Raw genomic sequence first — 12,729 nt, forward strand, 5'->3', positions numbered from 1 at the left:
TCGGGGGAGGAGGTCTGTTCTAATTCTGGCCAATCACAGAGACACATCAGGGTTTTTTTTCCCGTCTCCTGCTCAGTCACCAGGCTTGTCAGGCCCATTTGTTAGAATAATTATATGGCTGTTAACAGCAACCTTGCCTAAAATAAAACGAGTGCTGCATTGGTTCAAAGACACCACATAAAATGGCTGCTAGAGATTTTACCAGAAGATTTATTACATTCACACGTTGTTAGCGTGAACACAGGTGCTGCTTGGGGTAAATTCCCGTTAAGATTACAATCAGAGGAGGCCCGTGGGTTGTTTTTAATAGAGGTGTGCTGTGGAGTATCTCTGTACTCCCTCTCTCTGTTCAGAGTGAGCTGTGCTCCACTGGTTTATTTTGAGGTGGTCTTATCACAGCTGTTGTAGCTGGTGGCAGCCTGTCCAAGCCCCTCGACACTCTTCCTTTTCTCCCTCTGGCCCTTGGTCCTGGTAAGACCCTGTTTGCTCCTTGCACTGCTTCTTCAGGGATATTTAGACTTTAATAGTTTAAAACATTAACTCTTGTGCTTGGGATGGTTTTCAAAACGTCTTCTTTAACGTACTAATGAGTGTCTCTCTGAATTTGATGGATGCAACCTTTGCCAAGTTGCGAGATGCGAGAAGCTCTTGACGGCAGTGAGGCTAGTCTAGTCTGTGAATGCATTTATCAGTATTTATGTTAACACTGTGGCTCACTAAAGCCACAGTGTTACATACACTGTTTTAAAGGTAACTTAACCTCCTAGAAATATACTGCGTGCCGACGGGGTTGCTTATGTAACATTTGTGTTTTTATTGAATATTAATAGTTGAAAAACACGACTTCACTGCGCACAACCACTGACATCAATAAGAGTGGATAAGAAATAAATAAATAACGTGCCCATATTAAGAAGTTCTTAAAATAGCCTGTGGATCTGGAACAGGTGCCATGTGCTCAGCTTGTGAAAGCACAGGCAGCGTGAAGGCTGCACTAATTTTATGCACATAAACAGGCTCTGGCTGCAAGCCCGTACAACGCAAGACAGTCGCAAGCACTCGATAGGGGATTATATTTATTATTCACTAATTGGCTTTACTATTAGTTTAAGTGATTATTGTTTTTGTCGTATGGCAGATTTTCCAATGTCTGCCTGTCTTAACAGTAAATATAAGATGGTTTTGAAACCAAGAAAATCTTAGGCCACCATTCATTTCTTTATGTTTTGCGAAAATGGATAAAATGAGTGTGTGATTTACTGAAACATGTGCGAAGATACACAGAAACAAAGAATTAAAAACAACGTTTGTACCCTTGTTCTTCGACAGGAGTTTCTTTAACTAGTCCTCTGGAATTGTTCTCCATCCTCATTGAAGGATGCAAATGGATCAAATGAAGGTCCACATACATCTCTCAGGTCCTGTGTCAGGTCTTTGCTGGACGTTTTCCTATTTCTAAGAAAATGACTCTCCTGGAGATATTTTTGTAGGCCTGCCACTTCTTTTGTCCTCCACCTGTCCAGATTACTCAGAATTTTAAGTAAAAACTACTCGGCATGCTGATATATGATATATGTTTTCAGCTAACAGCTCTTTGTGAATCACCTTATTGGTGTAAAGCTTATTGTCAAATTATTATATTATCTTTGGCTTTTTTTTAATAGCTTCGACATAAGTAATGAGAACAAATTACGTGTTTTTGTGACATGGTGCTAGTAACAAAGGGCCTAAAGATACAACTTAAAATCAATCTGTGCAAAGTTGTTTATTATATGTAAACACAACATTTGTTCACCCCTTGAGTCTTTCTTATACTTAAATGATTCTTGGGTCAGTTTTAAGTTGCTTAACAAACAACCCAATGAGTAAAAAAGCAGCCAATGACCAAAGAAGAACTTGGTGGTAGTGTAGAAGTTCGAGTCTATTTTTCTGCCGAGCCTTTACAGCAGGATTACAGAGTTTTTACAGTCTTTTACCAAATAATTATGTGTCTATTTACAAAATATAATAATATCTGTTGATGTGTTGGGTCAGCCAATTCACTGAAAGACATTTAGTTACTGTCTCTGTATGAAAATCAGGTGTGAATATTTATCTTACTTCTCCTTTTCTTGATGCTTAACCGTCACACTGTGTTGCTGTACTGGAGAACATGAATGAAAAAGTCATTTATGATGTCATAAAGACCTGTGCTTTTTCTACTATGACAAAAAGTTCTGCAGAGATGAAGGTCTGTGCTGGAAATACTCAAATCTGATTTGAGTTAATCAGATTTCTGATTGATTAATCAGTAAAATTAAGTTTTAAATAGCAAAGCTGGAATAACTACGACCAAAATGGACACCCAGCATGACTTTGCTTTTCTCCATGTTTACCTCTTCACTAAACAGGAAAACATGAGTCTATCCTAAGCCTAATCCTTAGCCTCTTACACATGTACAGATTCCATTACAGAGCCAACCATCTCCCTTTTGGAACTACCTCAGAAAAATGGAGGCTTGTCAGGAGAATAAACCCTCACCCACGGGTCCTGAAGCATCGCCAGCCGAGGATCACCACATTGACCTGACAGAGGACCTGGGCCAACAGCTGGAGGACATCATTAGCACCTACCAGGCTGCCGAGATTCCAGCTGAGCCAGAGGACACGGAGGAGGTCACAGCCGTCAAAGAGGCAGAGACCCGCAAGGACCAGAAAATGGAGAAGAAGATGCTGAAAAATCTAGGTGTTGTGTGGGGTTTTGAAAAAACAAACAACAACAAAAAAAAACAGTTTAATTCATTTTATCTGAGGTGGGTTTGATTCAGCTCAGTCAGCAGAAGTCCAGGTTGTACTGAAAGTGATAGGTGTGTGATAGCAGAGCCGTAACGCGTGTAAGTGCATCCATCTGCAACAGAGAGGGAGGTAAAATAGTATTTCCAAATGCCTTTTATAGTTTGTGTCAGCTGCCAAGATGATTTTTCACAAGATGGACCAGCAGAGTTCTTGAAGTCCCAGAAAATCATCCAACAATAATTTCTGTATCAGTCTGTTTAAAACTGGCTTTACGGCAATGATTGATTTTTAAGGTTAAATTCTGTATGGCTGCTCAGGGAAGGAAGCTATGCTGTTGATGCAAAGTCTGAACAAACTCGATTCTCCGGAAGAGAAACTGCAGGCCGTCATCAAGAAGCATGCCGAGCTGGTGAGTGGATAAAACAAAGGTGAAGAGAGCAAAAAAAGAAAATATATAGTAGCTCTCATCAAAGCTATGGTTTGTTTCCAGGGAAAAGATATATTCACTATTATAGGCACTGTGTGTGTGCTTTTGCAGCTAGAGGAGCATCGCAGTGATCAGAAGCAGATGAAAGTTCTCCAGAAGAAGCTTCTCCAAGTGATGAAGGAGAAGGACCAGCTGCAGAGCGAGCACAGCCGTGCAGTGCTGGCTCGCAGCAAACTGGAGGGGCTCTGCAGAGAGCTGCAAAGACATAACAAGACTTTAAAGGTAGCTCAATTCCAGACATCACTGCTTGAACAGTGTCTAATCAGAGATGCCGAAATCGCCATTTGTTGTTGAGCTATGGTGCCAGGTGGTCCCAGCATATTTTTTGCTCTACAGGATATGACATCAGCTGGCACTGAAAATCTGCCGCTATGTCAAAGCTCAAAGTTTGACCTATTCCACTGCCGCCCTCACAACTCCTGTTGTGAAGCCAAGTGTTGTTCAAAGCAGCAGAACTTTATTTTAAAGCGATAGTTCACTCCCTGATCAATCATGCATGTTTTTGCTTGCAGTGTAGCGCTTTTAGTCAAGATTGTTTTGGTGTGAGTTGCTCAGTTTGATGCTTTAGCAACTCACACCATTATAATAACCATAAGAACTGTGCAGACAACACTGCAGTTCAGTTGAAAGGGTTTGCATTCTCTCTTTTATAAGTTTAACATCATGGATGCTTCCTTTTGTACAGTGATACAGTTGCTCCATGAGCTTCCTGTATGGCTGCTAGCTGGAGCAATAGCAAATTATATAAGTCAGTGGTGGTGCACAAGACAAACAAAACGGTTGAGCATTTATATGCATCTTGCAGTACAGGTTTGAAAGCTAACACCCATGCCTGAATCGCAGGAGGAGACCCTGCAGAGGTGCAGAGAGGATGACCTAAAGAGGAAAGAGATCACCACCCATTTCCAGGGCACGCTCAGTGAGATTCAGGCCCAAATTGAGGAACACAGCAGCCGCAACACCAAACTGTGTCAGGAGAACAGCGCTCTTGCAGAAAAACTGAAGGGACTCATTTCACAATACGACCAGCGAGAGGCGGTATGGATCCTGCTACAGTGTGAACAGACACGGACACTCGCATAACATAACAGCAAAGCCAATTTGTACTCCCAGTCTACATGCATTATTAAAACTGGATAAACTGTACTTGTGTAAACCTTCTCACATCTGTGCCCATGAATTATTTGCAGATTTCTCCCAGGTCTTACATTTATTAGTTACACTATTTCAGTTTTATGTAGCCAAAGGCTCCCAGAGCGAGAAATGAAACAGCTTTCTCTGTGAAAACTACTCATAAATCCACCTGAATGTCTTCCAGAACCTGGAAAAGGTTTTCAAGCACAGAGACCTGAAAGAAAAGCTGCTGGAAACCAAACTCACACAGGCAAACATGCTGCTGAAGGAGGCAGAGGAGAAGCATAAGCTGGAAAAAGACCATGTACGTTTTTTCGTTGTGCATTTTAATAAAAGATTTGTTGTAATAATCCCCTAATGCTCATTTTTCTTTACCATTTCAAAATCACACAGCTGCTGAAACAGGCAGCAGAATATAAACTGCAAGTGAAGGTCATGAAGGAGCAAGAGATCGGTATGAAAACCCAGGTATGGTATCAGGGCATCATGGGCAAAATTGGATCATTTTTCTACCTCCCTGGAGAAAAGTATAATGTTTTGTTACCATTCTTCCTCAGCTTGATATGTACTCCAAGAAGTTTGATGAATTCCAGGGCACGGTATCAAAGAGTAACAGTGTCTACAGCAGCTTCAAACAGGACATGGACAAAGTAAGTTTGGTTTTACAGAATATTTGAAGTCTGCTTCAGGAGATTAACTAAATTATTGAGTTTTTCTGCAAAAAGATGATGACAAAGATGACAAAAATACAAATGAGAGGAAAGAATCCCATGAGCTTTTCAGTGACACTTCAAAAACTAACAAACCTTATAATCCTACACTTGCTCAGTTGCAGCTATTTTTAGAAGATACTTTGATTGTCTGCAGCATAACATGATTTTTTTTTTTTTTGTTGTTGTGGTGCAGATGGCCAAGAAAATGAAAAAGCTGGAGAAAGACTGCCAGTCATGGAAGACTCGCTTTGATGGCTGCAATAAGAATCTTATTGACATGGTGGCAGATGTAAGAATTTTTTGTTGTTGTTTTAAGTCATTAATACCCTCATACATAGATATAGTTTTAAAGATATGACCCACCAGGGAAAAAAATTAGTCTACCACATGAAAATTTATACAATATGTTTAAATATCTGTTTTTACAGAAAGCAATTAAGGAAAAAGAGTTTGAGCTTCTCACCATCAAAAACCAGAAGCTTGAGAATCTGTGTAGGGCTTTGCAGGAAGAAAGGAAGAGTCTATATGCAAAGGTGCATGGAGCTGGCAGTCAACCGGAGGACAAGTCTGCTGATCCGTCAGAGAAGGGGGGCTCTGAGAAGACACCTGAAGACCCAAATGAGAATCAGCCCATCCAGAATACTGCAGCACCTGCCCCTACCGGGACACCGACGCTCACAAGTCCGCTCACTGCGGAACTGGCTAAACTGAAGGCTGAACAAGCCCTTCTGAAAGAGGTCGCCAGTTCTTTCACAATCTCTCACATTGCCCCTACAGAAACAGGCACAAGTCAATCACATGAACCCACTGAGGAGCCAGAGGAGAACCACATAGAGCAGAGCGAACACCAAGAAGTCCACGAGGATGGATACCAACAAACGAGAGATTTGGAAATGGAGTCAGTTGATTAATGCTGAAATCACTGTGAAAAGAAACCATGTTTATGTGAGATTCTTAGCAATAAAAATAAAAATGCTACATCTGTGTTGAGTGTCTGATCCTAGTGTAAAGACATTTAAAAGTGGGTTTATTTTAGTATGCAAATCTCCACCTATAACTACACAGATTTATGAACTGGTTTAACAAACCGGAGCTTTTCCGACTACCCGTTTTTTTTCTCCAGTAACAGTTTGTGAGACTCAGTTCTATATCATGAGCCCCCTCCCAGCAGCCTCAGCCTATAGCAGCATAACTAAAAGAATGTTCAGGGTCATCTAATGTAGCTCTAACTTTAATCGTATATCAAAATCAAAATTTTAAGGCCAATATTAAAAGTACAGAGGCTATCTGGCTTCCAAATCCAAACTGGGAACTGGTTCTGGAATCAGAGAACAATTATTAATATCCTAATGTGATACTGTACCAAATCAGTGAACAGTTATAGCATAACTAAATGATAAAATGGGCTTGATGTCAAAGAATGTACATTTTATTTCCTTTCTTTCATCTTTGTTTTTTGCCTTTTTATCTATTTCAGTTTTGATTAAATGTTTTGTTATAAGTCATTTAAAACCTGCAAACAAACACTTGTGTCACAAATCAGTGACGTTCCCCTTTAAACTGAGCTTCAGTCGAAAATCTTTTGGCTCTAAACTTGGCCAGACTGGACTTTGAGAGAAAGCAGAGGCAGTTGTTGCTGCGGTCCACGATAAGAGGCTGGAGAGTTTAAAAGGAAAATGGCAGAACAACCAGATTCAACTGCAATTTCTTGTGCAAAAGCTCTCTCGTCTTTTGTCGAAAAAGGGAAAGCTCTGCTGGACCTCGCTGAGAAGGAGAGCAGGGAAGGTAGGTCACACAAGTGTACATAAAAATAGACACCAGTCGCCAAACAATTTATGCTCGTAGCATGAGCAGGGGCTGCAGGAGTCCTATCAATCATTATACATAAAGAATCCGCTGAAACGGTTAGCTGCTAACTTCATGCACTTTGTGTCACACAGGCTCGTGCCAAGAATTCGTCAGGCAGAAAATCCGCATAGAGCGTAAACAGTCACTGCTGGGTCTGATTGAAGCTGGTGCAACTCTGTACAACAGGTTTAAAGTCCCACCTTCAGTTTAACTAAGCAGTCTCTTCTGTTAAACCTTATTATATTTAATATTTATAGCTAAAATATGTATTGAAGTGTTATATTTCAGGCCCATTTTTTCTGCTTCACAGCCTGTCTCTTAAACGAAAAAAGGATGCAGAGGATCTCTGGAGCAAAAATACAAAGTAAGAGCACAAAAATTAAACTAAAATGTACTGATGTATATATAACTACTATATCATCTAGATTATACGACAAAGGCCAAATCAACTGTACCTTGTGCTGACACAATTGCTGTGCATCCACTCACTGATTCACATAGTACAGTAAGTCACAGCCTCAATAAACTGACATAACCCCTGAGAACTATTCTGCATGATGTTCCCAGCTGTGCTGCTTTGAGAAAAGCTCTTCAGGACTTTAAAGAGCTAGAAGTGAGTTCTTATAATAGAAAATGTAAAAAAATTTTTAAAAAGCATACTCATCATGGTCATTTTATGTAGTGCAGCCAATGTACCGCAGGTGCAGTGGGATGCCTTTCTACAGCGTTTGGATGATGAGTTACAACTGAGTCCTAAAATACACAATGTTGATCATCAATCAAAATGCATTTCACCAGATACGCTGCTCATCGATGCCAGAACTGGAGAGTGGGTTTGATGAAAGTCTTTAATGCTTCCACCCTTATTAAAAAAAGCGTAACAATGAACCTCATATATCTGCCAGTGTTTATGCGTTGTTGGTGCTGTCTGCTTTGCACCTTTATATTTTACTGAGGCTTTGTGTTTGACAGAACAGTAACACTGCAGAAATATCTTGGGAGAGGTAAGAAGATATTGCTGGTGTTAATCCGTCAGTTCTCCTGTCTGCTCTGCCGTCTATACATTCAAGATCTGCAGAAGAATCAAGTAAACATCACACACCTAATAACAATGTTTTGCAATATTCATCCAAACCGATTAGGATGACTCATTGTGACCGCAGTAACACATTCATGTTTTTTTTACTATACAAGAAAAATGCCAGACATAACAGCACGATGTAAAATACTAATTTGAACCAAAAAAAATGATTACCAAAAAGTTGTAAGGTGAAAACTCGGCATATCTCAACATGCATATCTCAACATGCTGTGCAGTGTGTCTTTAAGGGAGGGAAACAGGGAGAAAGTGGTAACTGGTCTTGAGCCCAAATTTAAAATTTTTGGGTCTATTTGTAACCAGTGTGTGTAGAGGAAATCATTAGAGAGGAAGTAGTAAGTATCTACAGTCATCTGTAATACACGGTTGCAACTCTATCATGATATTGGGCTGCATTTCAATCAGTGGTGTTGGGGTTCTTGTCAATAAATGGTATTATGAATGTAGAAAAGTATCATCAGATGTTGATACACCACGCAATAATACCATCTGGAAATCGTCCGATTGACAGTGATCCCAAAAACACTGCTAATGCAGTAAAAGTAAACATGAAAAACACATAATGAACATAATTAGTCATACACTGGCCTCCCCACATCCTGGACTCAACATTACTGAAGCAGCGTATGATCATTCAGTTTAATCAAATTCAATAGTTTTATTTATATAGCACCAAAATCACAACAATTGCCTCAAGGCTATCAGGCTTTCCCCCCCATTCTCTGTTAAGATACCCTAGAACGGAACAAAAGGCAGCCAACATCCAAAGAAGAGTTTTTAATGCCCTAAGAGAGTTCAAAGTCGAAGAATAAAAGGGGTCATACCAAATATTTACTTTCAAGCTCATTGGAAATGCACACATGCTGTTTTTGCCCCATACACTGTGTTCCTATTTTCTTTTTTTCAGTAAACTGTTGGCTCAAGACTTCTGCACCATGGTGTATGTGCAGTGTGATATTCTCATAAATACAGTCAGCTGATCTCTAAAATCCCCCAGTACAGTATACAAAACTTACATTACAAACTTACTTACTTTTTTTTGCCTGTCCCATTTGGGACTTTCATGGCCATCAGAATTATTGTCTGAAGGCCAAGAAAGATGCCCAACGGATTAATTTTACCAAGTGGATCATCATGGCCTTGCCATATTGGTCCATTTGATTGACCTTTGTTATTTATTATTTATTTATTTTATTTATTTTCAGTTGTTACAGATGGGACAGACATGACTGGGGGATAGGAAAGGGAGAAAGAAAAATAGAGGGGAGTATGGACAGTGAGAAAGGGCACTTAAAAAAAATCACCTGGATCACCTGTTGAGAGAAGAAAAAACAGAAGAGAAAACAAGCAAAAAAGAGAGCAACATAATAAACACAACACCACTGCAATAATAGCTAAGAGTAAAAACAGTAGATACTAAATATTGAATGTTGTTGTGCAGCACGCAAGAAAGAAAGGTGTAGTTTGTGTCTGTGAACACCCGTGTGTACACCCGTCTGTACACCTGTGTGGATGAGTGCGCTTGTATTCAAAAGGTTTCTCCATGTAATGATCTGCTATGGGGGGAGGGATGGATGGATGGATGGATGGATGGATGCATACATGCATGCATGCATACATATATAGATATATATACTTTTATCTCTAATGTTACTTTGCAGAGTTCTCTGGATGCACACTCAGTACAAGTGGTGGTCATTTCGTTTGGCTGTCAGGAGGGAGCATCACACTGGGTAAAGCAAACAGGCTGTCAGTACGACATGCTGCTGGATCCCAGTAGAAAGGTCAGGGGTCAACATCAGACAATACACATTTCAGTCTTTGATAAATAAATAAATGAACTCATTGTTGGATATTGCAGATTTATAGTGCATTTGGCCTGGGAGCATCTCTGAAGAAAGTGTTAAACTTCGGTAATATACTGATCTACTCTGAATATGTAGCGAACGATATGGAGTTTCCACGAGAGCTTCCGTGGATCCAAGACGACATGTTTCAGGTCATCAGAATTCAATATGACTATTTTGTGCAACACATCTACATAATGAATTCTAAGAGGTGATAGAGAAATTCAGTAAATTTTCACCACAAAGAAAGAGTTTTAAGATTTATGAATAATTTCTCGTTCCTGTCATTTGTTCCAGCTGGGAGGCAACTTTGTTTTGGACGAACATGGAAGGGTGCTGTTCTCTCACCGCTGCCAGAGTCCAATAGACCGACCCTCAGTAGAGGACATTTTATCTGCACAGTGAATATTAAAATCCTTCATGCACGGCACAACTTAATTAAAGGAAAAAAGAAACAGATGACGTCAGCTGATTAATTCTTTGTATCAAGTTAAGATAAGCGTGATTATTAAGCCATCTTTGAAATGATAATTTTGTGAGAACTGCTTTAAAAGTATTACTTTTTTATACAGTGCTGAGAAAAAGTAGATTTCTTCGTTTTTTGCTTATTTGTCATATGTAAATCTTTCAGATCATGAAAAAATGTCAGTATTGGACAAAGATAACCCAAATAAAGAGCAAAGTGCAGTTTTAAATTATTTTATTTATTAAGGGGAAAAAGTTATCCAAATCTACCTGTGCCTATGTGAAAAAGTAATTGCCCTTAAACCTAATAACTGATTGTGCCACCCTTGGCAGCAATCAAGCGTTAGCAATAACTGGCAATGAGTCTCTCACATCGCTGTGGAGGAATTTTGGCTGCTCTTCTTTGCAGAATTGTTTTAATTCAGCCACATTGTAGGATTTTCAAGCATGAACGGCCTCTTTGAGGTGATGCCACAGCATCTCAATCAGTTTTAAGTTTGGATTTTGACAAGGTCACTCCAAGCCTTTATTTTAGTTGTTGGTTTTTTGTTTTAGCCATTCAGATATCCTGCTGTATTAAGTGTATCAAGTGAGCTTGAACTTGTATAAACTGATGACTGGACATTCAGGACCTTCTGGTAGAGAGCAGAATTCACAATCAATTACAGAACATAATGGAGGCGCAAGCAGCAAACCAGCCAAAGACAGCCCCAGACTTTACACAAGATGCAACAGGACTCCAATTCCAAAAAGTTTAGTTTTGTGTAGTTTTGTTTAGTTTTGTTTAGTTTTGCTGAGACAAGCTTTTGTGTTCTTTTTAGTCAGCAGTCATGTTTTTCATCTTTGAATTCTCCCATGGATGCCATTTTTGCCCACTTGCTTCCTTATTGTTGAAATACGCACTCGGACCATAACTGAGGCAAGTGAAGCCTGCACTTTTTTACATTTTTGTTGTTGCGGGTTCTTTTGTGACCTCCTGGATGAGTCGTTGATGCACTCTTGGTAAGGTGACCGCTCCTTGAAAACGTCACCACTGTTCCAAGTAAACTACAACTTATGGTTGGGTTTCCTGAGTTTGCAATTGCTTACACAGCATTGCTAAACAGAGGTGACACAGCACAGCCTCTATACTCTAAGGTCTGAAGCCTCTTTTGTCCTATGATAGGTGCTCTGAGTGATTAAGTGATCAAACCTGGTGTATAAATGAAGTCCATTTAAACATGGCAACTTTTTGGAAGTGTTTCTTCCATTTTATCTTAAAAAGCATACATTTTGCAGAAACAATAACTGTTTTTAGCTTTAAAATCAGATGTTAAAACTACTGCTTCTGATATCTGAGTTTGAATCAATGATTAGAAAATGATGCAAGAAGAGTTCTCGACAAATTTGCAAAAGCAGAAGAAGAGCAGTTCAAAAATGTATCTTAATGATAAAAATGAAGATGAAGGCTGAAGGTAGAAAATGCACCTATGCAGACATAAATCACAGGATCAAGTTTCATAATGCTGCATGTTTAATGACATAAGCCTTGAAATGATGAGAAGTAAACCCAAGAGTTATAAAAACAAAAGTGGGCCTTTGATCAAGACTCTTCTTAGACATCTGCAGACTAGAACTGCATGAAGAGACCCATCATTTTAAGACAGTCCTTAATCACCAGAGATGGCAAACGTGGACAAACTCATCATGCAGATATGAGATTTTGGGCCATTCCAGATGAAGATTGCCACACTTCGTCCATTTCCATTGATAGTTTTCGCTTTTGTACTTGTTGGAGTTGTTTTCTTAGGCCACACTCTGGATCACCGGTGCTGGAGTCCTGGATCTGAGGGCCTCCGGGAGGAATGTGGATGGAGTGAGGTCAGGGTGCGGGACGTGACCATTCCCCACTCAGAACAGTCTGGATCTTTCAGCCGTTGTGAGAGATTTGCAGTGGACTGGAGCGAAAGCCAAAAGAAATGTGATGAACTTGACTGGCAGTGGATTTCTAATGCAACCCAGCCGGTGGCATGCAAAAGCAGATGGGTGTTTGATGAAAACCGCACCTCTACTGTTTCAGAGGTAAGTGGTCATTTTTCTCCTATTTCTCCAATGATATTACAGTATGATGTAATATATCTTTAAATTGATTTCACAGCTGTTGTAATTGATCTCATGGGTTGTGTTTGCATTAGACTGATTCATGTTTTGACTACTTGAGAAGAAACTCATTGTATCACATGTAATATTCATGTGATGTTGTGTAACTGTGGAACATGACCTAATCTGTCCTGCAGCTAAAAATAAAACAAGTGAGCCATGTTACCATGAGAGTTTTAAAGAAATCCATTTTCAGCTTTTGCTATACATATGTCAGAAAAG

General features: G+C 39.7%; 3 protein-coding genes across 8 annotated transcripts in view; 2 read left to right on the forward strand and 1 right to left on the reverse strand.

The window, feature by feature from the left end:
* dusp23b (dual specificity phosphatase 23b) overlaps positions 1-12,729 on the reverse strand; it is a 51,761-nt gene that overhangs the window by 18,204 nt on the left and 20,828 nt on the right. Inside the window, exon 4 of one of the 2 annotated variants that reach the window (XM_025900902.1) lies at positions 11,895-12,305. The exons of the other annotated variant lie outside the window; for it this stretch is intronic. Within the exon in view, the coding sequence (XP_025756687.1) occupies positions 12,259-12,305 (47 nt within the window). The 3' untranslated portion in view covers positions 11,895-12,258. Of the gene's footprint in view, positions 1-11,894; positions 12,306-12,729 lie in introns of those variants that run through there. 2 annotated transcript variants of the gene reach the window in all.
* txlnbb (taxilin beta b) lies at positions 281-6,094 on the forward strand. Of its 2 annotated transcripts, none has more exons than XM_005477373.4 (10): positions 281-471; positions 2,455-2,725; positions 3,093-3,184; positions 3,314-3,484; positions 4,106-4,300; positions 4,581-4,700; positions 4,790-4,864; positions 4,954-5,046; positions 5,303-5,398; positions 5,538-6,094. In XM_005477373.4, exons 2-10 carry the CDS (start codon positions 2,491-2,493, stop codon positions 6,018-6,020), a joined length of 1,560 nt encoding a protein of 519 aa, XP_005477430.1. In that variant the 5' UTR covers positions 281-471; positions 2,455-2,490; the 3' UTR covers positions 6,021-6,094. The 2 variants fall into 2 exon arrangements, with proteins under 2 accessions (XP_005477430.1, XP_003442917.1); XM_003442869.5 differs by having other exon boundaries at positions 284-471; positions 2,443-2,725.
* On the forward strand, positions 6,699-10,598 carry LOC102076080 (thioredoxin-like protein AAED1). 4 transcript variants are annotated; one of them, XM_005477370.4, is made up of 9 exons: positions 6,699-6,894; positions 7,050-7,143; positions 7,268-7,321; positions 7,525-7,570; positions 7,659-7,786; positions 7,930-8,044; positions 9,718-9,840; positions 9,918-10,114; positions 10,201-10,598. In XM_005477370.4, exons 1-9 carry the CDS (start codon positions 6,786-6,788, stop codon positions 10,268-10,270), a joined length of 936 nt encoding a protein of 311 aa, XP_005477427.1. In that variant the 5' UTR covers positions 6,699-6,785; the 3' UTR covers positions 10,271-10,598. The 4 variants fall into 4 exon arrangements, with proteins under 4 accessions (XP_005477427.1, XP_025756685.1, XP_005477429.1 ...); XM_005477371.4 differs by having other exon boundaries at positions 6,700-6,894; positions 9,918-10,055; XM_025900900.1 differs by lacking the exon at positions 7,525-7,570 and having other exon boundaries at positions 7,640-7,786.

The sequence above is a fragment of the Oreochromis niloticus genome, linkage group LG19, assembly GCF_001858045.2.
Source record: "Oreochromis niloticus isolate F11D_XX linkage group LG19, O_niloticus_UMD_NMBU, whole genome shotgun sequence".
Lineage (NCBI taxonomy): Eukaryota > Metazoa > Chordata > Actinopteri > Cichliformes > Cichlidae > Oreochromis > Oreochromis niloticus.

What these genes read in the sequence shown, in the direction of transcription:
- txlnbb (XM_005477373.4), top strand. Translation starts at nt 2,491, where the DNA reads ATGGAGGCTTGTCAGGAGAATAAACCCTCACCCACGGGTCCTGAAGCA. An exon ending in TCAAGAAGCATGCCGAGCTG is followed by an intron (nt 3,185 to 3,313) that starts GTGAGTGGATAA and finishes GTGCTTTTGCAG; the next exon opens with CTAGAGGAGCATCGCAGTGA. An exon ending in TCAAACAGGACATGGACAAA is followed by an intron (nt 5,047 to 5,302) that starts GTAAGTTTGGTT and finishes GTTGTGGTGCAG; the next exon opens with ATGGCCAAGAAAATGAAAAA.
- LOC102076080 (XM_005477370.4), top strand. Translation starts at nt 6,786, where the DNA reads ATGGCAGAACAACCAGATTCAACTGCAATTTCTTGTGCAAAAGCTCTC. An exon ending in CTCTGGAGCAAAAATACAAA is followed by an intron (nt 7,322 to 7,524) that starts GTAAGAGCACAA and finishes TGATGTTCCCAG; the next exon opens with CTGTGCTGCTTTGAGAAAAG. An exon ending in TACATAATGAATTCTAAGAG is followed by an intron (nt 10,115 to 10,200) that starts GTGATAGAGAAA and finishes CATTTGTTCCAG; the next exon opens with CTGGGAGGCAACTTTGTTTT.